General features: G+C 39.7%; 2 protein-coding genes and 1 non-coding gene across 3 annotated transcripts; all 3 read right to left on the reverse strand.

Annotated features, from left to right (window-relative positions):
- Window positions 1-23: 23 nt before the first annotated feature.
- Window positions 24-15464, reverse strand: gdi2 (GDP dissociation inhibitor 2). The gene is made up of 10 exons (XM_030439300.1): window positions 15295-15464; window positions 8246-8353; window positions 7145-7244; window positions 5604-5738; window positions 5105-5303; window positions 4864-4995; window positions 3150-3249; window positions 2397-2568; window positions 1958-2157; window positions 24-1068 (listed from the first exon to the last, which is right to left on the reverse strand). Exons 1-10 carry the CDS (start codon window positions 15337-15339, stop codon window positions 919-921), a joined length of 1341 nt encoding a protein of 446 aa, XP_030295160.1. The 5' UTR covers window positions 15340-15464; the 3' UTR covers window positions 24-918.
- Window positions 15465-16752: 1288 nt separating this feature from the next.
- Window positions 16753-21647, reverse strand: ankrd16 (ankyrin repeat domain 16). The gene is made up of 7 exons (XM_030439301.1): window positions 20928-21647; window positions 19803-20023; window positions 19543-19585; window positions 19071-19179; window positions 18819-18980; window positions 17925-18003; window positions 16753-17058 (listed from the first exon to the last, which is right to left on the reverse strand). The coding sequence occupies exons 1-7, from the start codon at window positions 21263-21265 to the stop codon at window positions 16904-16906; spliced, it is 1107 nt and encodes a 368-aa protein (XP_030295161.1). The 5' UTR covers window positions 21266-21647; the 3' UTR covers window positions 16753-16903.
- Window positions 20737-20824, reverse strand: trnay-gua (transfer RNA tyrosine (anticodon GUA)). The gene is given in 2 exon segments: window positions 20737-20772; window positions 20788-20824. It is a non-coding gene; the product is annotated as a tRNA-Tyr (tRNA).
- Window positions 21648-21902: the final 255 nt, after the last annotated feature.

Raw genomic sequence — 21902 nt, forward strand, 5'->3', positions numbered from 1 at the left:
GAAAAATTAATAAACAAACACAGTTTTGGTTTTTGACAAAGTTGTTTTTTTACTTTGCAGTACAGAAATCATTGAGCCCAACATGTTTTAGTTTTTTTTTTCTTTTAAGTTGTTCATAACAGAGGATTTCACAGGGCTCTTATCAATTCAATACTGCTGCAGTACACATTTGGTCCTTCTTAAGCAATTACAGTCAACCAGACTTCACATTAATCTGCTGTTAATGCTCCGATCATCCATCACTTTGCATAATACAGGTACTAATATATCTTCCTCTGATGCGTTATAGTAGATCAAGCTGTTGAAAACAGGTTCAGGTGGATTATGCTGGACTACAGTTGCCCTTGTGGCTTGGTTTACAAAATGTGTCTGGCTGTTCTAGAGATATGACAAAAAAGGGGATAAAAACGACAATAATATTAAGCCTGCACACCCCTTTGACCACTTTAATTTAACTAAATCTGACAATATAATCTGATGGCTCACATGATATAATTTAGTTGCACAAATCCAAGCCGGCTCTCTCTGACCCTTACATGAAACAACACCTGAAGAGACTAAATAACTTATGTATAGATGTTATTTGTCTTCCAAACGACTTTTACACAATGACAAATACTGGACACCCAATACACAACCAGTCTGAAAGATAATAATATTGATTATTAATTATCATTTGATTTGGCATCTATGGACTGTTCATCATCTTAACATGATGAAGTAGAAGAATGTAGGGTATTACTGTATATTAGCACTTTAGTGCAACAAACAAATGTGATTTGAAAAAGCATAGCTCCCTCCCTGAACCCTATCCAACAATACTACATCTTATCTCTATATATCATGAACTTCCTTGGATTTTGAGATTTCAGTTGTCGGCAGCGCTGTCTTCGATAATCAGGAGTGTGGTGGACGCCTTTACTCTACGTCGCCAAAGGTGTCCTTCTGCTTGCGCTCCATCTCGGCAAAGTCAAAGTCTGAGCCCGTCATCCTCCTGTAGATGTCCTTGATGTCGTCACAGGTGGTTTCAAAGTGAGTTGTGGCATCATATGAACGGGAGATGAAAATCTAAAGAGGAAAAAGCAATGTAAAAGAGCATTTTTATTGAAAGCATTCTTCATTGTACTGCACATGAAGACTGCTCCGTGTAGGCCTCATATTATATTTTTGATTCTTATATGATGTGCCTTGAGTGAATAGAAAAATAAACTTAAATTCAAGGAATGAGGAAGGAAAGAGACCAAAAAAGTGACTCCTGTGCAGGGTTTTTTGTTGACATAACTTTTACAAACAATGGCCGGAAAAAAACCCAGGACAACAAGTGATGAAAATTCATCCATTATATTAATTTTCAAAAATCATGACCCAATTATATATACAATGGATAAAGCAAATGGGGTGAAAACCAAAACATAATCTAAATATAATATAATGCAACCTGGTTTTTGTACTCCTAAATGTTTAAGACAGCTGTGGTTCTGTTGCCGATCTGGCAAATGAGTCAAATGAGACAAAGATGTAGCTTCGTCTTGCTCTTCATACGCCATATTTCTCGAATGCCGAGGCAGAGTTTGTTGTTGCTGGTGACGTAATGAGGTCAGCCGGAGGTGGCTTGATTACCACTAGTTGAAATTGGTACAGCGCCACCACGTACCGGGGTATGACATGCTTCGACCAATAATTAGATTTTCTCACCGGCATGTATACACGGACAATTGCAGTTGTCCGATTGAGTAGCATAGTCGAACTATGGCTGTAATCCGACTAAGCTGTGCATGTAAACGTACTGACTATCCCAATGCCACGCTGTGGCAATGAATGGAAACCAATAGTTATTCAAGAAGTGGAAAAGAGATAACAGTCAATAGCCAATTAAGTGAAGTATATCTGATTTGTTGTAAATGGTTTACAGCATGTACCAAAAGCAATATGTTCCATCTTATTCCACTGTTCATACCTGGCTTTCATTGCCCATGTCAGTGGGTCCAAACTGTTCACTAATGTTGACCATCTTCTGCTCAATGGGTTGCAGTAGGTCCAGGGCCGGCTTGATCTCACTCTCAGGGTCGTTCGTCTCCACTGTGGTGCTCACGATCGCGATATATTTGCCCTTTGCTGCGACGTTGTGAGTGGAGGAGATCATACAAACGTAGATGTCTAGAAACAGGAAACACAAAATGAATGTCTGGTTATTTAGCTGTGGGTATGTTAAATATGAACTTAATTCCTAGTATCCCTTACTTCTGCCTCTCTGCAATGACCTTGATGATTTCATCTAGCATCCACAGAGTATTCAGTTATGACACTGATATTATCCTTTTAACTTAATACGCATTTGAGAAGAAATTAAATACTACCAAGTTCAAGTCATCTACTCGCTTCCTGTGTGCACTCACCGTGCTTCCTGTTGACCTGATTCTGAGGGATGATGATCTGGCAAGAGTTGTTGTCGGAGGTGCCGGCAATGGTGTGACTCAGGATGCAGATGGCTCTGATCACCTGACCCACTTTGGTGACACGATCTTTTATGTAGCTGGGGTCACAGATCAGCTGCTTGCATCTGGCAATCTATGATAGGTAAACACAGCTAGAGGTCAGAGGTCAAAGAATAGGTTTTATTCATTCCAGACATGTTTTGTGGACTTAAAAACTTTATCCAACATTTCCATCGGGATGAGGGTAAGTAGATAATTACTACAATTTTATTTTTGGGTGAACTTGTCCTTTGAGCAAAAAGGAAGTGGTCCTGAGTTTACTTTAGCCAGATATAATGCAACTTATACAAGTATAAATAAACTGTCCTTCTGAAGTGTTATAAAATCTAACAAGACAGCACAGTTACTGTTTTGACTGACAGCAAGTGATTCACAGTGATCCCGACACCTACGGCTCTGTCTTTACACTCAAGTCACTTTTTACATATTTCCAGCAGATTGTAACTGACATCTATTAACATAACTAAAAACAAAGTTATTTCCATGTCAGGACAAATTTTAGCTCAAATGATCTGGCTACATCAACATTTTTTGTTTTGTTCCTTTACCCCCCAATCCTGTTTTTGTTACATCAAATATCACACAATGTCTCAATGAACTCTACAGATGATGTTTAACACCAAATCCAACACATTTAAGAAACAAAATGCTCACCTCTCCCTCAGACTTGACTCCCACCACCTTCCCATTCTCCACCACTATCTCCTCGATGGGCTTGTTCAACATGTACGTCCCGCCATAGATGGCACTCAGCCTGGAATGGAAACACAATTTGAGCTTGAGCTTTTTTTCTTCCCATCAAAAGACAAGACTATCGTTGGTTCTTGTAAAGCACAACACTTATTTTCTCTCAATAGCATCTCCATACAAAAGTTGTAAAACATTTGTGTCGAATCACACACTTTAGTGGCCTACTGGGACACTACAAGACAACCAAGCCATCACTAACGCTTTAAGAGTGCTTTATCTACAATGACATCAAAGTGACCAGTCCATCTACAAGCCAAGAGAAGTCTGTTTCAGGATTTAAAACACCCTGTGGGTAGGTGTTTCAAATTACATTTATGTTATACCATTTAACACAAGTAAGAGTTATATTTAAATGTTGATAGAATTACAATAGTTTTGGACAGGAAAAAAGCTGATAGCAGATAACTTGGCGGATTCCACTGACTGGAGTTTTGACAGCGATTAACAACCGAGCTAACTAAGCTACAACAATGCCTGTGTTTTCTCTCTCCTCAATGTGGACTGCTCCTGCTACAGGTACACTCAGTTGGTGCACAGGTGGAACAAGATGACCTCTGTTTGACATTTAATAAAGATTAAACAGGAAGGAATATGTTTGTATCAGAGACTGGCAGTCACTTTTTCCTGCCCCCCTTGAAACAAGGCGCATGTCTAAGTTGTTACGTTACTCAGAATGCTAGAACGCAAACTTGTTGTTTGTTGTAAATTAGCCACTAGCAGTTCCTGTTTGCTGTGTTCCCATTAATGTGCAGACATTTATTACCAGATTACTTTGGGACTGTAGATAAAGGTAAATTGTAAAATCCAGGTACGTTCTAGAGATAAAAGGAACACCCTTATTTGTTATTTCTAGGTTAGTTTATGGACATACATTCATTATGGCCACTGGAGACAATGATATCCTCAGGTGTAAGTCACAATGAAAATAAAAATATGGGTACTGTATCAGAGTGTTCACATATGACGGATCTATGAACTTCAGAAGTGTGTGTTTACAGATTGTGGCAATGGGGCAGTAATGTGCCAACGCTGCTATAATCGGTTACCTGTGTTGACCAAGGCAAATCAATAGGCCAAACTACAATAACTAACTTCCTGTTGTTTATGATAGTATACAGGCATGTCCCTTTACCCTAGGGTTGGGTACCATTCACTTTTGAACCGATACCAGTACCATTTTTCAGTACTTTAATCCATCTGTAATAAAAAAAAGTAATTTCAGCTCAAACAAGTTAAATGACTCAATTTCAGAGACAATATGTTATCAGTCATATTTCTAGTTACAATGCACATCACATGTTAGTCGGTTGTTTAACGTTTTCTTTCAACAGCACCTTGCTCTATTGCAAATAAATCTGTAAAATAAATTTTTTTTTAAGTTAACGCCTATATTTAGCTGTTCCTGCTCATCAACCTAGTGCTATAAGAATAAATACTGTAGAACACACTAAAATTTAAATGTGTTGCGCACTATGTCTCCACTGGTGGTGGCTGTATATTAAATCGATTGGGAATTTTAAGTTTGCATTTTGACCCCTTTAGCTTGCTGTAGTGTTTAAGCTACAGCAGCAGATTGACCTTATATGTGAAGTCAGCAATTATAATTTAGTTTACCTACCTGGCAAATCCTTGTGGCAGTTCTCCCAGGCCATAAAGTGGGTAGAGGTATGGGCTTTTGCCGTATCTGGCCAGAGACTCGCTGTATAGCTTTATCCTCTCTATTGCATCCTTGCAAGGTTGATCCAGGTACCTGAGGAGAAAGAGATGGGGACCTTTTAAAAATCCACCAGCTACAATTTAACAAGGCATGGGAAGATGATATCACTATTGCTTGTAAGTTTGAAAGAAAGCCCACTGACTCATCTGTGCGGTAGAGGGCGAGGGAGTGGCCAGTGAAGTCTATGACATCCTGGCTCAGGTCAAACTTTTTGTAAACGTCCCTCATCGTTGTAGTCTTGGGGTCGACACCCTCCATGGTTCTGGGGTCGTTCTCGTCAAAGTTGGCAACAAAGACCAAGAACTTTCTGAAGCGCCGTTTTTCAAACAACCCCATCAAACCTTAAGGAGACGAAGAGTTGAGACTTGTTGGACTTGCGTAAAAAGCAACATAGAGTGAGCGAAAAGAAAGCTTTACAACATCAGTGCTACATGCACCCGGCAGCTGGCAATGTACAGGGTGAGAGCCAAATTACCTAGTCAATTAAAAACAAAGACTAAAGAGAGTGGCAAATATTTTTGTCAGTGGATCTATAGAAAGACAGAAATGAAGCAAATAACAATTATCTTATGGTTTCAAGCTGTACACATATTTATGATACCTCCACAGTCACTTTTTCACTGAGTTTTCCAATAACTTACTAGATGCCAAAGCCTCAGTCTCAGTTGAGGGGACTTTATAGATTTTGCCTTTCTTGTAGACATAGCTGCCCTCAATCACTTTGAATTCCAGGTAGCGAGTCACCTGTGTGATCAGCAGCATGCGGACCAGCTGACCTGATGGTAGGAAATGCACAAAACAGCGTTACTTTCACAAAATTAGGCTAACTTCATTCATGAATACATTTATTTATTTACATTTAATATGAACCTTTTGATTCTAGACCCATTATTGATATTTTCTAGCTGCAGTGAAGTGTCACTCAAGGTGCCTGCTACTTTAAGATATTTCAAATATTCTAAATTGTCTGAACCACACACAAAGTTCAACATATGGCACTAATAACCTAAAGCTCACAGCTCTAATGGGAAAAATAGAAGCCACTCTGAGCCTAAAGTTCAGAGGCTTAAATGCACATTGTGTAACTTCCGCTGCTAGGGGTCTCTCGGTTCAAAACAAAAGACATTTGTTGAGTGTTGTGTGGGGAGGGCCGGGCAGAGTGCGGGGGTATAGCCGCTGCCTTTGCTCAAGACCAGTCAGGAACCGAGCCTGACCTTCTGGACAAATAAACACCTGGAGTAACATCAGATTCTGCTCTGATCAAGAGCTTTATACCAACAGGAAAAGAGCTCAGAGACTACTTTTTAACTTTTTTATTAACAAAAGTGGATTTATTGTCACTCTCCTTCATCAGTCCTGACTGCAACAGCAATCTGGGGAGGACAGTGCCATAGTCAGGTTTTTATGTGCTGATTGGCTAGAGGGGAAATTTACTTTACTGCAAGAACAAAATTCCAGGGATGAGAGGGGGAAAAAAAGAAAGACAACCAGAGTCTCTGATGCGTGCGGAAATCTGTGCACACATACACCCTCAATGAGTGCCGCTGTTCACTAACTCATGGCAGGATTCGTACACATTTTTCAAGGTCAAATTCAAGCACTTTTCAAGCACTTTTAAGGGTCATTTTCAAGATTTTCCAGCACCTTATTGCTGGGTTAAAAGACGTATCTACAGGAATACATAAACTCATAATTTTTTCTTCACTTTTTATCACAATTATATACACTGTATTATGCTGTAAACAACTAAAATTATGTTTCATAATAGCAAAAACTTAAGAAATTAATTATCCAGTGTGATCCCAATTTTGTGAAAAAGACAGAGTTATAATGTCAAGCACTTTCAAGCACTTAAACTAAAATCCAAGCACTTTTCAGAACTTGAAAACACAACATTTAAATTCAAGTACTTTCAAGGATTTCAAGCACCCGTACGAACCCTGTCATGGTCAGTTTACAGTAAAGTTATATCGCTGTTTGAGCACAAATGAGCTTGCATTCAAACTTAGCTTAGCTAGTGGTCAACTAACCATTGCTGATTAAAATCTATCGGACATGGCTTGGGCACAAACGTTCACAGTTTTATCCTGGAAGTAGCAAATCCTAAAGCTAAATTCCTAAATATATGTTTAAGTCAAAAGTTAAGCAGTGAGTAATACACATGTGAATGATCCAAGTATACCATTGGCCATGAGGAATTTGGGGATGAGGTCCACATTCCAATCCCTGCCTTTTCCCATTGACTCAGGAGGTTCGCCAGGAAGGTTGAAGCGCTTGTAGAGCTGTAGGGAGACACCGAACCAGACTTCACTCATGGGCTACAGCCGATTATTTATAACTGAGAAGAGTTTAAAAAAACAAGGTGAACATTGAAAGGGATACCAAAGTCTGTTTATGGGTGTTGGGGAGCACTACTGTATATGTGAAAATAGTTATATAAAGCCTTTAGTGTCTCCTAGAGGAAGCTGCATGAAGTCTGCCAAGTTTGATGTTCCTTGAGTAAGGGTAGGTTGCTAAATCAGTGCGGTACTCTTTTAAAGCTGGGCTCACTGCAGTCAATTAACCCCATTTTCAGCAGAGATCCTTTTACAAAGAGGCTTTTACAGTCTTTCAGGGCAAGGTTGAATGAAGTTTCCCCAACATTAATGACATGTTTTATTTCACCCACCAGCTGGTTTGATATTAATCACGATGTTTAGTTAAATGAACTGGACCGCCCAGTCATGGATATATACCACTCTGTTCTGTTTTTTTAATTAAATATTATATACCCATAATGGGATTTTTGGTATAAATTTATCTAAGAAAAATCATACAGGTGTACAAGGACGCTGCTGGGAAGTAGAAGGGTCCTGTTTCTCATAAAAAGATTATGTGGTATTGGATCAGCTCATAAACTCATGTATTCCTCAACACACATTCCAGCATAATGGACAGAATTAGAGGCAGTCCATCTTCCCTAATTTTCAGTATATAAAATCTGTGTGGATGCCAGCAAAGTGTTCCAAGGAAGTCTTTATTTATTTTATTCAATAAGCAACCACAAAAAAACAAACCAAATAAGCATGTTTGTTTTTACACTTCCCTCCATTTACCTCTTGTGCACTCTCCTTTCTTTGTCTGTTACCTGTTACCATACATCATCCTTAAGATAAAAAGTCCATATTTACATGTTTGTCATAATTTCACATAGTGTGCAGTTCTTGCTTGCGTCTTAATTCTAAACCTGGTTGACTTTCCCAGAGTCACAAAGTCAGTCAAACAGGGTCAGAAAGGAACTTACATCTTCAAGAGGTGTAATGGAGGCACTCTCAGCTCCGTAGTATGAGTTGCGGTCCATGTGCAGAACTTTCTTCCCCTTCACTGACATGATGCCTGATAAAATGCATTCCTGTTGACAGAAAACAACAAAGAAGAGGAATTAGACCAAGATCCACAGGGTACAGGGAAAATCTACACATTGCTAACCTTTTTTCATCAGGGTTTCCCAAATATTGCCAACCTTGCACTCAGCTTCTATTAACACAGTACATACGATCACCTTTGAATTGTAATAAATATGAGGCTGATGCGCTCAACATTCCAGTGTTTCTCCCACATTGACTAATTTGTGAAAGGGCGCCACAGAATCAACGCCGACCGCCACATATTGCGTTTTCGATTTATTTACGCCATTTAAAAACGCAGCTCTCCCTCCGTCTCCCTGTCACTCACACGTCTCGCACACACAGAGCCCGTCCCCTCTGTGCACACCATGTCTGTCTCTATGATAACAAGAACTCTGGAAATAAAGGCATGGCAGTTTGATATCTGGCACAGAAAGGTTGGTGTTTTGTGAACACCTGTACACAATCGTACATTAAAAGTTCTGCGTCCCGGTTATTTTTGTTTTTGCCGGTTACCGGTAAACAAAATATACCCAGATACCGGTATATCAATAATATCGGCCAACCTATATATCCATTCAGCTCTAATCGTTTGTAATGAAAAAAATACAGTCTAAACAAATGACTACTGGTCTCACTCTTTGACTCTTTTGTACAGACTGCTTCTTGTGTCTTTTATTCCTCCAATTCGCTCTATTGACTGTCTATTCTGTTGCTTTCTCTCCTTAGCTTGCATAAAATTCGCTCAGCACAGCAAACATATTTTTTAGTCTACTCTCTTTTTGGTATGTGGTTGTTAATCACAGCAACGACATAAGCGTTGCCTGATTAAAGGCTAAAAAAGCTCATTTGGAAAATTATATATGAAGAGTGCATACGAGATGATTTGATTGTTCCAACTGACCTCCAACTTTTAGTAACAGAAGGGCAATGAGAGAAACAAAAAGACATGGAGTATTTCTTTTGGTAGCATCCAAAACTTTTTTACAATTTAAAACACAAAAATAACTGTTTGAAGTGGACTGCTTAGCGGAAATGCAGCTATAATGTCTGACATGCCTCGGTGGAGCCTGGAGGATGGCCATAAGAATTGCCAGAGCTTTCAGTCTCATAGACTTGGTAATGATAAGGGAAAATATGCATGTTTTAGTCTGGAATTCCCACAGACCAAAGGCTTTAATACGATTACAGCCGTGGGTTTGTAGATGCAAGAAAATACCGTGTGCACCATGTGACTGCATGGACTTTAAAACCGGTTTTACGACTGAATGACTGCTTACACTCTGGGTGTACACGGTACAACTGGCCTCGAACATCATAAAAAACAAATGCATCATAGCTTTTGCTAGGTGATGTCACACACCTTTCTTTGTGACTGTGGCCTTGCCCATTTGTTTCTTTCAATTTGAGTAGAAATGATGTAAGAAAGTATGACTCATCTATTAGATAGATGGTCAATGAAGGTTCACTCTTTACTCTCACCAGTCTGTCAGCTGTCACAATTCAGTCTACACAAACACCGACATGTGACTACAGCCAACATACAGTTCACCCCTGTCATTTTAACCTAAAGTTGGGTTCATTAAATCCGTCTCCATCCAGGCTTTTGTTTTTTTTTAACATTAACCATGGAGAATGTTGAATTGGATGCTGAGAAAACCATTAACAATAGAGTAATAGTAAAGTAATATAAACAATAAAGCTGACAGGCTAAAAGCTTAAGTAGGAAGTTAAAAACGGTGAAACCTCTACCCAGAAATTCTGTGACCACAAACACCTTATGTTGCCGTTTGTGTATTTGGTACATTTTCAGACCAAGCCCAACCTTCTCTTTAACATACGATAACTCATTATTTCATCAACATACAAACCAAGATCAGGGTTCAACAGTTATGTTTTTCTTCAAACAAACCTCATCCATACATATGAGAAGTGTTGTGTTGCAAATAAAGATAATTTTCATAAACCACCTACTTTTAAATTATATATTTTTCTATCAACGCGTTTGTCCAAAAATGTCAGAAAATTGTCATAGTTAAAAAAAAAAAAAAAAACCTTAATCAATTTTTGATGGAATAAACAGTTTTGACCAGCTACTGGTATATGTATATGTATATGTATGTATATGTACAACTGCACATATATGGTTATGTGATGTTGTATGTTAGGTTTATCGAACATGTAGTCAACCTAAATTTACTTAAACCTCTAAATGCCCCTTCACAATATCAGTGACATGACTACTTTGCTACATCCTGCAGTACCTAAACTAACTCCTGCATAGGTGCTCTCCCAAAATAACATGTCCCAGTGAAATCTGATCATTTCTATTTGTAAATGTCTGGGTTTCATCTACTGTATGCTCTTGCAATGGCATTGACTTGAAGGACATGGAGTTGGGCTACAGATAAATCTCTGGCTAAGACAGAGCACTTCTGATGGGTCACTGTCACTCTTTTCTGGGGACATGTGACTGAACCTGACCTGCTGCCGCTTATATAAATACAGGCTTTGACACAGAGCCGGACACAGCCCAGTCATCACAACTCTTGCCAGATAGTAGTGGCCATGCTGACAGAGAGGAAAAGACACTGATCCAGTGTACAGTCAGGCAGAAAATTAAGCCAGTAAAAAACATTGGGACCGGAGTCCCAGCTCAATTTTTAACACATAACACCCATAAAAATCAGGGAGGGTGAAAGAGGGTAGACGGCAAAGTCCAACACAGAAGACAGGAGCTGGATGGGTCGCTGCAGTTCAATAAGATGCAATCACATGACAGAACATCACAATCAGCACATGACAATGTCAGCTTTGAGTTATTACATTGAAAAGTCCCAACACACTTAGGTCAAGGAATCTGTTACACTGAAATCCATTGGGCTCTTACAAACTACAGAGCTGAGAAATAAAGTCCTCCCACTGAGGGTTTTCTCAGGGGAGGAAAGTAACTAGGTATAAAGAAGATAAAATACCTCAATTAATGATTCATTAGGCATTTATCAACTAATGATTCATTAATTTATATATGTAAAAAAAAGATGCAGCACTAATGGAAAATCATAAGTTGCAACACCAAGTAAAATCACTCACTCTTTGAACTGTATACATATATATCTATATTAAGCTGCAGTTTACTGTACTGCACTTTTAACTTCACTGCATTCCTCCCTAGTTACATGGAAGATCAAAGTTCTATATTCAAAACATGTGATGAGCTCGTAGAATTAGATAGGAATGCGCTTGCTTTAGAGGAATTTTGAATTTTTATGTCCATCATTTCCAGTATTTGGTTAACATTAAGTAAGTAATGCAAATCTTTTTGTATGTTACCTTTTTAATGTTAATTTGTTTGGCAATATATGACAAATTCTACATCTATTGACCTTACTCATTCATCGTAAATGCAGGTAAGCATTGTGTCTACTTCCTTTCCTGTCCTTTAACACCCTTCCTCTTTTGCTGGGAACAAGGACAGACGCAACTGTATGCTTCTACATAAACTTACATTACAAAAGAATGCACAGGTAATCTTGGGCAGCTAAGAGTAGAATTTGTTAAATTACCTTTATATATTAAAATATATCCACTAAATACCAATTTTATTTAATAAATTGGTGTATAAACTATGAAAAAAATCCTTGTGGAAGATGCTGGAACCAGTGTTTCAAATTTTTCCTGGAAAGCTGCTTTCACAACAAATTGTGCATGTATTAGTTGCCAAATTATTTTCTGTAACTCACTCAATGACAGACTAATTGTTGCAGCTGGTTAAATGGAAACTTTGCCCATTTTCAACCAGCTTTGTGTCATTAAACTGTTGATAGTATATACATATTAATAATATTCTCTCTATTTTGCCTGCACATAGAGCTCGTGCAATATGGCAGATTCTAAGGCTGTTGTATCAACGAGCATCCATGGACGAGAAGGGCACTTCTGCTCTCTCTGATTGAAGTAGTTTCTAGAAGAAAAAAAAAATGTGTACAGTAGACAATGGAGAGAGACAATTTTTGGATCCCATATCAACAGTGCCATAAATAACATGATATAATATTTGTCAATTGTTTCTTTGCAAGTCAAGAAAGTTGCTGTCTGTTGTAATACCAATACAATACCATTTAGTTTTGTGTAAGACCGCTCAGTGAACTACATCCTCTCGCTAAATATACATCACCAACACTGACATGGTTGTAACCTCTACTCAGAAAAAGTATAAAGAAAAGATGAATATCACAACAAGCCTAGTAATACTGACAGCTGTACTATGCAGGACAGTTTGTCAATTTGTGAGTAAGCTAATGCATGGGACTGGTTTAACAAGGTTTAGTCGGGTTTCAGTGAATGTTAAACAAGACTACATCACTGACCCATCTGTTGGGTGTGTAGTCTTGAAATTTACACGTTTATTATGTCATATAATTCATTAGTTTTCAGATAAAATGCAACTCCTATGTGTGATTGATGTCAAAATTCAAATAATCAAAATATGACTTGTCTCGTCACTCACTACTAAGCATATTTTTTCTGAAATAAGGGCCAGTGGTGGCCCATTAGAAGGAGCATGACTTCACCTTTCTGTAGGTCCAGTGCAGTGCATTGCATTGTGGTTGTTGTAGGTTTTCTACCTTGTGAACAAAGGGGAATACCACAGCGCTTTTTTTCCATTTTTCACTAATCATGCATCACAAATTTCAAATGTCTTTATGTCATTATTTTGCAAAGACAACCCAGTTTTATACAACTGCAATCTTTCAAACAGTGAAATACTTCTTTCACCAATAGCATGATCACCAAAATTTAAGTTTTGGTTGGACAACTTCCACCTCAGCCGCTGATATTCCACCCTATTCACTTCACAACCAAAATCCATTTAGGTAGTTTCAGAACTTGTGTCAAGCCACTCCCCTGATTTGTCATTAGTAGTGGACAGATGGCGAACCCCATCCCCCAAACATTTAACCCATCAAAAGCGCCAGGAGGCAAATGTGTGTATAGTCTCATAATCATTTTAATTATTATTAAATGTTCTCTTTATCTTTATATTATTCTATTTTTGTTGTGTTTTACATTTTGATTTATAACTCATCCAGTGTTGGGGTTTTCTCCCCTTTGCCTAGGACCCTTAAGACATCGTAACATGTGAATTTCCATGCTGAGGGATTGATAGTCTTATCTTGTCTATATTATCTCACCTTAAGAGGACTACAAAGACCACACTAATCATCTCCATTTTAGACATTAGTACACTTAGTTGGAGCAGCATTGCTTATTATGTTAATTATAGGCCTATTAGTAACATACTGAGTTAGTGGACATGGCAGTGCTAGTGACCATGTAAGTGTGTAGTATTAAAGGGGATGCTGTTGCATATACAGAAGTGAAGTCACTGATTTACATAACAGAACTAGAATATTTGTGAAACCACACTGTGCCACAGTCTCCAGCTCCGGTTTAACTGAGCTTACAGGGAAATAACAGTGTACTTTCGGTTCCTCAGTCTTGGTGGAACCACACCCTAAAGGGAGCTAAATCAACAGCCTGCCCACCAAAAGTTAACCAACCCCCTTTCTGATGGGCTGTTTTTTTCTGATGGGCTGTTTTTTCCCTGCTACCTCTGCCTGCTCTGAGCCGGCAGCAATACACCATGGAAATCAGTTTTTTCCTTTTATAAATCAATTGACAAAAACTCAAGGGCTGTGTTGAAACACCGATAATAGCAGCAACGTATACTTGGGTTCTCCAAAAGCAGTCAGGGAAATGCTATGAGTTTAGCGCATTCGGTTTGACAGGAAGCTGTCCACTGACTAGTACAACAGTCCTTAAGTCAATACGCTGTTTCCCTGTCATGCTTCAGCCACGTATAATTGACAACAAGTCAGTAGGCCTGTCAGAAGTTTGTCTAAGGGCCACTGCTTGGTAAGGTTAATGCTGACCAAAGTTTCGGGTAAAGTACCAACGCTCCCTACACATACGGGAACAGCTCATAGACTGCCACCTCAGGGAATGCTGGATCAGCCGGTTTGATTTTTGTTGTGCAAGTATTTTCACTTCAGCCTGAGTACCACTGAAGTTTCTGACTGACAGTTGCATGGATCTAAGTAAATCCTGTCTGGGTGAGCAATTGGTCGGATCTTATCACCAGTTTGCTTCTCGTTTTAGTCACTAAAAACAGAAAGGGTTCGCGAACTCTGCCACAATTACCCTGGCTTTATTAAAGTTGTAGAGGACTTCATTTTTCTCGTCTGAGACGACACCGCGCGGAGCAGCGCAGATCGGAAACTTAAGATAGCTTTGGTTAGTTGACGCCAGTTAATTGACTAAACCACTAACGTTACTAGCCACCTTATCAGAAATTATACTAACTAACGTTACTGAGGTAATGTTAACCGCTGATTTAACAGGCACTGTCCTCGAAAGAACAACGGTTACGCTGACACGTCGTTACTCTGCTGTTAGCAGGCTAATTACTTAGCTTATTTTTGGTCGGCTAACCTTAGCAGCCTATCATCCGCATATAATCTTGTCTTGACAGAAAAGCTGTCCAAACTGGCGCCCGACTTCAATTTAACCAGTTAAGTAACCCGGCTCACTACAGCCATTGCCGACAAAATACTTAGGTTACCAACCACAGAAATAGACAAAGAGTTTTAACTTATCTAGGGTACGTTAACAGTTAACGTTAGCTATCGTTAATCTTTCCGGACATTGGTAGCAACTGCATATAGCATAGTGCTAACAGTGAGCGTTAGCTACTTTGCTCACAGTTTCCATTAGCTAACAGGTAGTCGCTCACTCTCTGTTAGCGTCTAAGCTAGCTACTTAGCGCTAGCCCTGCTGATTAGGCCCAGTTAGCTCAAAGCCAAACTGTCAAGCGCTAGCTGCGTCGGTAACAGGTTGCAAATCCTTTCCACGCCGTAGACCGCGTCGTTTGATTCGTTCTCACCGTCAGCCCGGTGCCCAGCACGATAACGTCGTATTCTTCATTCATTTTTCCAAGTCTTTACTCCTCTGCTCCTGGATATCGGGAAAGAAGAAAATGGAGATTTGCGGGGCTGGAAATGAGAGGGGCTGCGGTCCGCGTCAGGCGCCTCGTAGGGCGGGGCTTCTCAGCTGTCAATCATTTGGAAGAAGGCGCTGAAGAGAAGCGTCCGGTTTTGAAAAGCTCAGCGCAGAGACAATGTGTGAAGACATGCGGCCAAAATAACAGACAGCAGGATGTCAAAATTGTTTTTGTTTTTTTAAAGACAAAAAGTCCATAGTTCTCACATTATCATTGGTTCCCACACAAGTCTCTTTCTGTGATGCTAGCGTTTCCACCCTGCATTACGAATCAATGCTCTCTTTCATTTATTTACGTTTCACCCATTTCAAAATATCTGTCATATAAATAAGTATGAGGACTCCCGCCATCATGCATTCTGACACGTAGTCCCACTTCACTGCTTGTGTTTGCCGGGATGGACCACACTCAAAGGCTGACTCGCCTGTTCAGCAAACCAAGTGACACTCATTAAGTTGCTGTATTACTTACACGTGTCCCCATGTGAGTCAATGCGTTCATCTCAAAGCACACACATTAACAGGGTTCGAACGGGTGCTTGAAATCCTTGAAAGTGCTTGAATTTCAATGTTGTGTTTTCAAGGTCTGAAAAGTACTTGGATTTTAGTTTAAGTGCTTGAAAGTGCTTGACATTATAACTCTGTCTTCCACAAAATTGGGATCAGACTGGATAATTAATTTCTGAAGTTTTTGCTATTATGAAACATAATTTTAGATGTTTACAGCATAATACAATGTACATAATTGTGATAAGAAAAAATCATGAGTATATATATTCCTGTAGATATGTATTTTACCCCAGCAAAAAGGTGCTGGAAAATCTTGAAAATGACCCTTAAAAGTGCTTGAAAAGTGCTTGAATTTGACCTTGAAAAATGTGTACAAACCCTGATTAAGCTGCACTCACTCATATACAGTACTTTCACGCCAAGGAATAAACACCAGCCAGCCAGTACACTATGGAGCTGTCAGAGGCTGCTGATGTTTTAAAGCTCAGGTTTTGTTTTCTAATGGCTCCCCAGCAAGTCTGAGATGGCAGGCTAGAGAGTGGCAGTGATATCAGAATACAATCAGACACCATCATTCAGGCAAGAGAAGCTTATCTTTAGCATGCCCGTTCATGTCTTAGCCTCGGGCATAGCATTCGCCAAACAAGGCGAAGACAAGGCGTGCAGAAGAGTGCAAACACAGCATTATGGGTTTTATTTGTTATTTTTGGCGTGTCATTTTTCAGGTTATTGGAGAGTCTCAGGTCACCGAGACCAAAGTTAGGCCTGTAGTAACTATAACAAAGCAAGATTTAGACTAGACTTAGATTTAGACTCACTCGGGAATACACAAAACAATACAAGAAAGGATTTTTATTGTAGTTCACACAACCAAAACTGCTTTACTTCCAACACATAAATAGTTTCAATTTAATTCCTTTACTTGAATATTATATTATACAGAACCAACTGCGTCTCTTTGCTCTGCGTTGCTACAGCGTCCTTCATCTCGCGTCACATTCAAACACTCGCACCACGTCTGGTCTCCTGGCCAGCTGCCGTGCCGTCGTGCCAGACGCGTCCTCTGAGTCTTTGAGTCCGAGCTGCAGGAGCGTGCTGGCCGTATTTGCGTGCTGTCCCATGCAGGCCATATGAAGAGCTGGGAGGAGACAGTAAGAGGGGGTAGGTAAGGCCCCGTGCTAGTATATACAAAAATAAAAATTCTGTCTTTATCTACTCAGCTCAGATTTATCAAGCATGAATCAACCAAATGAAAATTAAATATGGCAGCTACAGGGTTGTTATTGCATCATGCTTTACAACACTACATAGAGTAAAGTGATGAAAAGGTTAAAGGTCATTTTTGACTGCTTTCATGATGTTTGTTTCCAACTTGAAATTCCTACCTGGATGAATGTTTCATAGCTCTTTTCTATGTCATTAGCACAACGTTGTCGCAACTTCAAATTGAAATTTGAACCAAAAGAAACATGAAGTTTCAGCATAAAGAAATGTAAAGTTTCAACATATCCATTGTTTGCAGAAACACATGTTTACAACACTCATTCTTGGGATTGGGCTGCATCATCTCAACAGAGTATCAAAGCTCTGCAACTTTCCACCACCTCACCTTTGAAAAGACATGTATCGCGATTTCTCGATCATCTTGTCTCTATGATCATATGGTGCTACACGAACATTTTGTTTGCGTTAACAGGATCAGGATTTTGCAACATTTGAGTCAAAGTGTGATGACAGTTGCAGGGATGTCTGCTTCTGTTTCCAACACCATTGAAGAAATCTGATCAATTTACACCCACACAGTCCTGATGAAGCAGATTAACTGATTATTGACCGTTGAACTATTAATAAATAATACTTTATACCACTGTTTCATAGCTTTACTTTTAGTTATACTTTTTTAGCCCTGAATTTTAATGTTGTAGATGAATACTTTTCTTAAGACTTTTCAGAGGCTTTGAGTTTGCTAGAAACAAAAACATTTCTCGAGCTGAAGTAGCTTACCACTTCTTCCCTTTTTGTCCCGAACATGGAGATCTGCCCCCAGCTCCAGCAGGGTCTTTATAGTGGACGTGTGGCCCTCCTGAAAAACACAGATTGAATTGAGTAAAGAGAGTTTATTATGACACTCTGGTAGGTTTTATTTTCATAATGTAATTTTACTATTGCTCTGAGACAGATTTTGGGATATACAAACAGACTTTACTTAAAGTGCATTTATAGTAAACTAACAATGATTTGGCCAGCAAGTGTTTTCTCTCCGGTGTATATGAGTTATTAACAGCTGAAAAACATTCCCTTAATGTATTTGTTAAACTGTTTGATGATGTACTCATATCAGAAAAAGATTCATAAAAAAAGAAGTCTAGAGAAATTATCCTGGCAAAATGTTTTAACAGATAAAAAAAAATGAGAAACTTGGAAGGATAACCTTGTAATTCCATTTCATTCCGCTGCTCTTGAATCATAAACTAAGAAGAGAAAGCTATTTTGATCAGACTTAAAATGTGGATCAACAGAATTTCTTTTCTCACTTGCCTCTCGAGGCTTCTGTACATCACTGTCCTGCATTTTAATGCTCTAAGGCTTGTTGTCCTTCAACTGTGTGATCATATTTCTCTTGTTTTTATCCATTACTTATATCTATTCAACACTTTATCCATTACTTTAAGCTAACTTCTGTTTAACCAGGACCTTACGCTAAGTATTTCAATGATTTTGTTATCACTTCTACTGTTTTTCAACCCTTCTCTAACTAGTATTCATGCATTCTTTAACACGTGGTTTCAGGTCTCAAATTGATTAAGCTACTCCACAATCTTTCCACATATCCCCAAGCAAATGCAGCAGTACCCCCTTGTAGGATAAGTACCACACGTTGGGAATCAAACCCCTCACCTTCGCAGCGTAATGCAGGGCAGTGAGCTGGATACCAGTCGCCCTCTGGTTCACATCTACATTAAGGTCCCGCACCAAGAAGCACAGTGCCTCCTCCTGGCCGGTGACAGCAGCCTGGTGTACCGGCTGAGTGCCGAGTATGTCAGCTGCCGTTGGAGACGCCTACAGAGCACAAAACTCATGTCGTGACAGATCACATATCCCAATTTCAACATAAGCTTGAACATGGCTGAATAAAATGCCAATTTTTACCTGGTGCTTCTCTAGAAGCAGCCTGGCGACAGAAATGTGTCCGTTCCTGACGGCATCCATGAAAGGAGTTACTCCACAGCTGTCAGTGCTGTCTGGGGTGTAGCCACATCTGGAAGAAGGCCAGCAAAGGTGAATGGTCAGGCAAAGTTATTTGGAATTGTAAATCATCATCATGCTGAAATGTACACATATTGTAGATTGTGTTAGTCTGATGTTTAAAGATTGTGTGGAGAAAAAAAGGGAATTTAGATTTATCCTGACTGCTTGTATTATTTAATGAAAAAGTAGCCCTGCGCGTGTGGAAAACTTTCAGAGGGTTCCAACTCGAGAAACATCGAGATGCACGAAGAATGTTTGCGCATTCAGTCAGGTGATTTGTAAACTGAGTGGTGAATCGTAATGGAGTTGAAATGAAACGCCAGTGAGGAATCACACCTCCGTATTATTCCATATCGTTTGTTTTTCAACCTACCTCTCCAGCAAGATCCTAACCACCTCTTCACAGCCATGCATCGCTGAATAACGAACAGAGAGAGTATTAGTTATAATCTGACAATGAGTGCACAAGGTTCCTCACTCCTTCAGAGATCACCAAACACACTTAGACATTCGACCACTACAGACTACCACACACACGTGGAGATGAGAGAGTTAGGACATGTTTTGTGTAAGCCACTCAGTCATCACGTCACATATCTATATGCTGGAACTGAGGATCTGAGGACGCCTTACCTGCAGTGTGCAGCGGAGTCCTGCACGTTTTGCTCTCCGTCCTCCAGACATCCGGCACTGTGAGAAGCAGGTGCTGTATGACCAGAGGATCGCCCTCCCTGCTGGCGATGTGAAAGGAGTTCCAGCCGTCCTTGTTTCTCAGTGCCGGGTCTGCGCCGTGGCACAGCAGCTCCTGGATCACGGCAAGGTTTCTCCGAGTGCAGGCCATCATCAGAGGAGTCCTGAGCGGGAAAAGCAAGTGAAATCTTCCAAAGTTGGCTGTCACATTAAAAGCTACCACACAGTGAGATTTTTTAAATATAGTAAATACATGAGATAGACACACAGAGAAGAATAGAGAATTTACGATCAAATGTATAAGTAGTAGAAAAAAAGTATATAATTAGACACTATACAAGAAAAAGTAAACTGTCTGGAATTTTGATGTGGTGTATAACATTTTCAAACCCTCACCTTCATGTTTTTCAAACTATGAAATAAACAAATTGTGCATTAGCTCTAATAACACGTGATTAGACCTAGTTTGTGTCCTTGATGTGAAAAGCTCGAACTGGCAAGAATGTAAATGTGTTATTACACATCAAAAAAACAAAAAAATGGAAAGGAACAATAATATTGATATACATCTCTGCTATTAAAACGTTTTATCTAAATCTACGTGAGTGCATTGTGTTGAGGCATTGGCAACGATCACTTTGTCTGGACAGGGAAATAGTTACAACTTGAGGAACTGCTTATAAACCTTTCTTTATCACGCAGTGCATGGAATACTCTTTACGGAGGCGAAAACTGGGCTAATATTGATACGCTTGTTTCTACTTGTCTTTGTTTTATTTCCGTTTCCTTTGTCATGTTTGACCTCTTGAATAGGAATTTAGCAAAAAAAATAACATAGCCGCTCTACTCTTTAATGGGAGAAAAAAAAAAAGATGTCTCCTTCGAGCCGGATTTGAACCAGCGACCTAAGGATTTCGGCGTCATACCACTACAGTCCTCCGCTCTACCAACTGAGCTATCGAAGGGAGCTGCCTCTCTACTGCGCAGGGTTAGTCTTTATAGCCGACAGAGGGCGCTACGTAGCCAATGTTTAATTTTATGTGACCAAGTAAATACTGTCATCCTTACCAGTCAGCCTTCTTCAAACTGTCCACCTTCGCTCCTTCCCGGAGCAGGTAGCTAACACAATCCTGGTGGCTCATGGACGCAGCTTCGTGCAGCGGCCTCTTGTAGTCGTTGTTGTACACCTCCACGTCCATGCCGACCCGCTGTAAGAGATACTCCACAACATCCAGGTGTCCGTGTCTGGCAGCGTAGTGCAGCAGGGTGTCTCCTGACCGGCCGAAGTGTTTGCTACTGACGGTCTGAGCCGCCGCCGAGCCCCCTGACGTTATCTGTTCCTGCAGAGAGCTCAGCTGTCCCTCCTGAACGAGCTTCACCAGCAGTTTCAAACTGTTTTCGTCCATGCTGTGTGGAGGTGAAGGCGGCTAACGTAACACGAGCACGGTCACTTACTTTAACCGGTCAGAAAGTGAGAAAGTAACGTTAGTTCAGCTAAGACGCTTCAGGACATGATGGAGAGAAATGTTCACCAGGTTTGTTTTCGTGGAGGAGCAGAAAATTAGTTGGCCAACCATGACCTTACACTGTCACACTGTCCATGCTTAAAACAACACAAAATGCAAACACAACATGTTAATAAATTATGGATATAATGTAAATTGAAAATGCGCATATAAAAAAAGGGTTGTACGACCAGAAAGGTTAGTTTGAGATTGTAATAAAAACCCAACCATGAATAAATTATACAACTTATTCATTAACATGTTAAAAAACCTGTAAACGAGGAACACGGTAGTTTTAACAAACCTTAAGACCACATTACCGTAAGCTTTCTTTTTTTTCACATTTGTTGGTTAAATAAGACGGACTTGTCTTTTTAAGCCACACATATAAAAACAGCTTACACTACGGTTGTGAACATGTTACTGAATATAAGTTGCACCAATTTTAATAAAACGATATCATTAATATCGACAGGCATAACTTAAGACTGCTAACAAACATGACGAAGGGATAGTCGTCCTTTTCAGCGGAGCGAGA

This window comes from Sparus aurata, chromosome 14 (assembly GCF_900880675.1).
Source record: "Sparus aurata chromosome 14, fSpaAur1.1, whole genome shotgun sequence".
Lineage (NCBI taxonomy): Eukaryota > Metazoa > Chordata > Actinopteri > Spariformes > Sparidae > Sparus > Sparus aurata.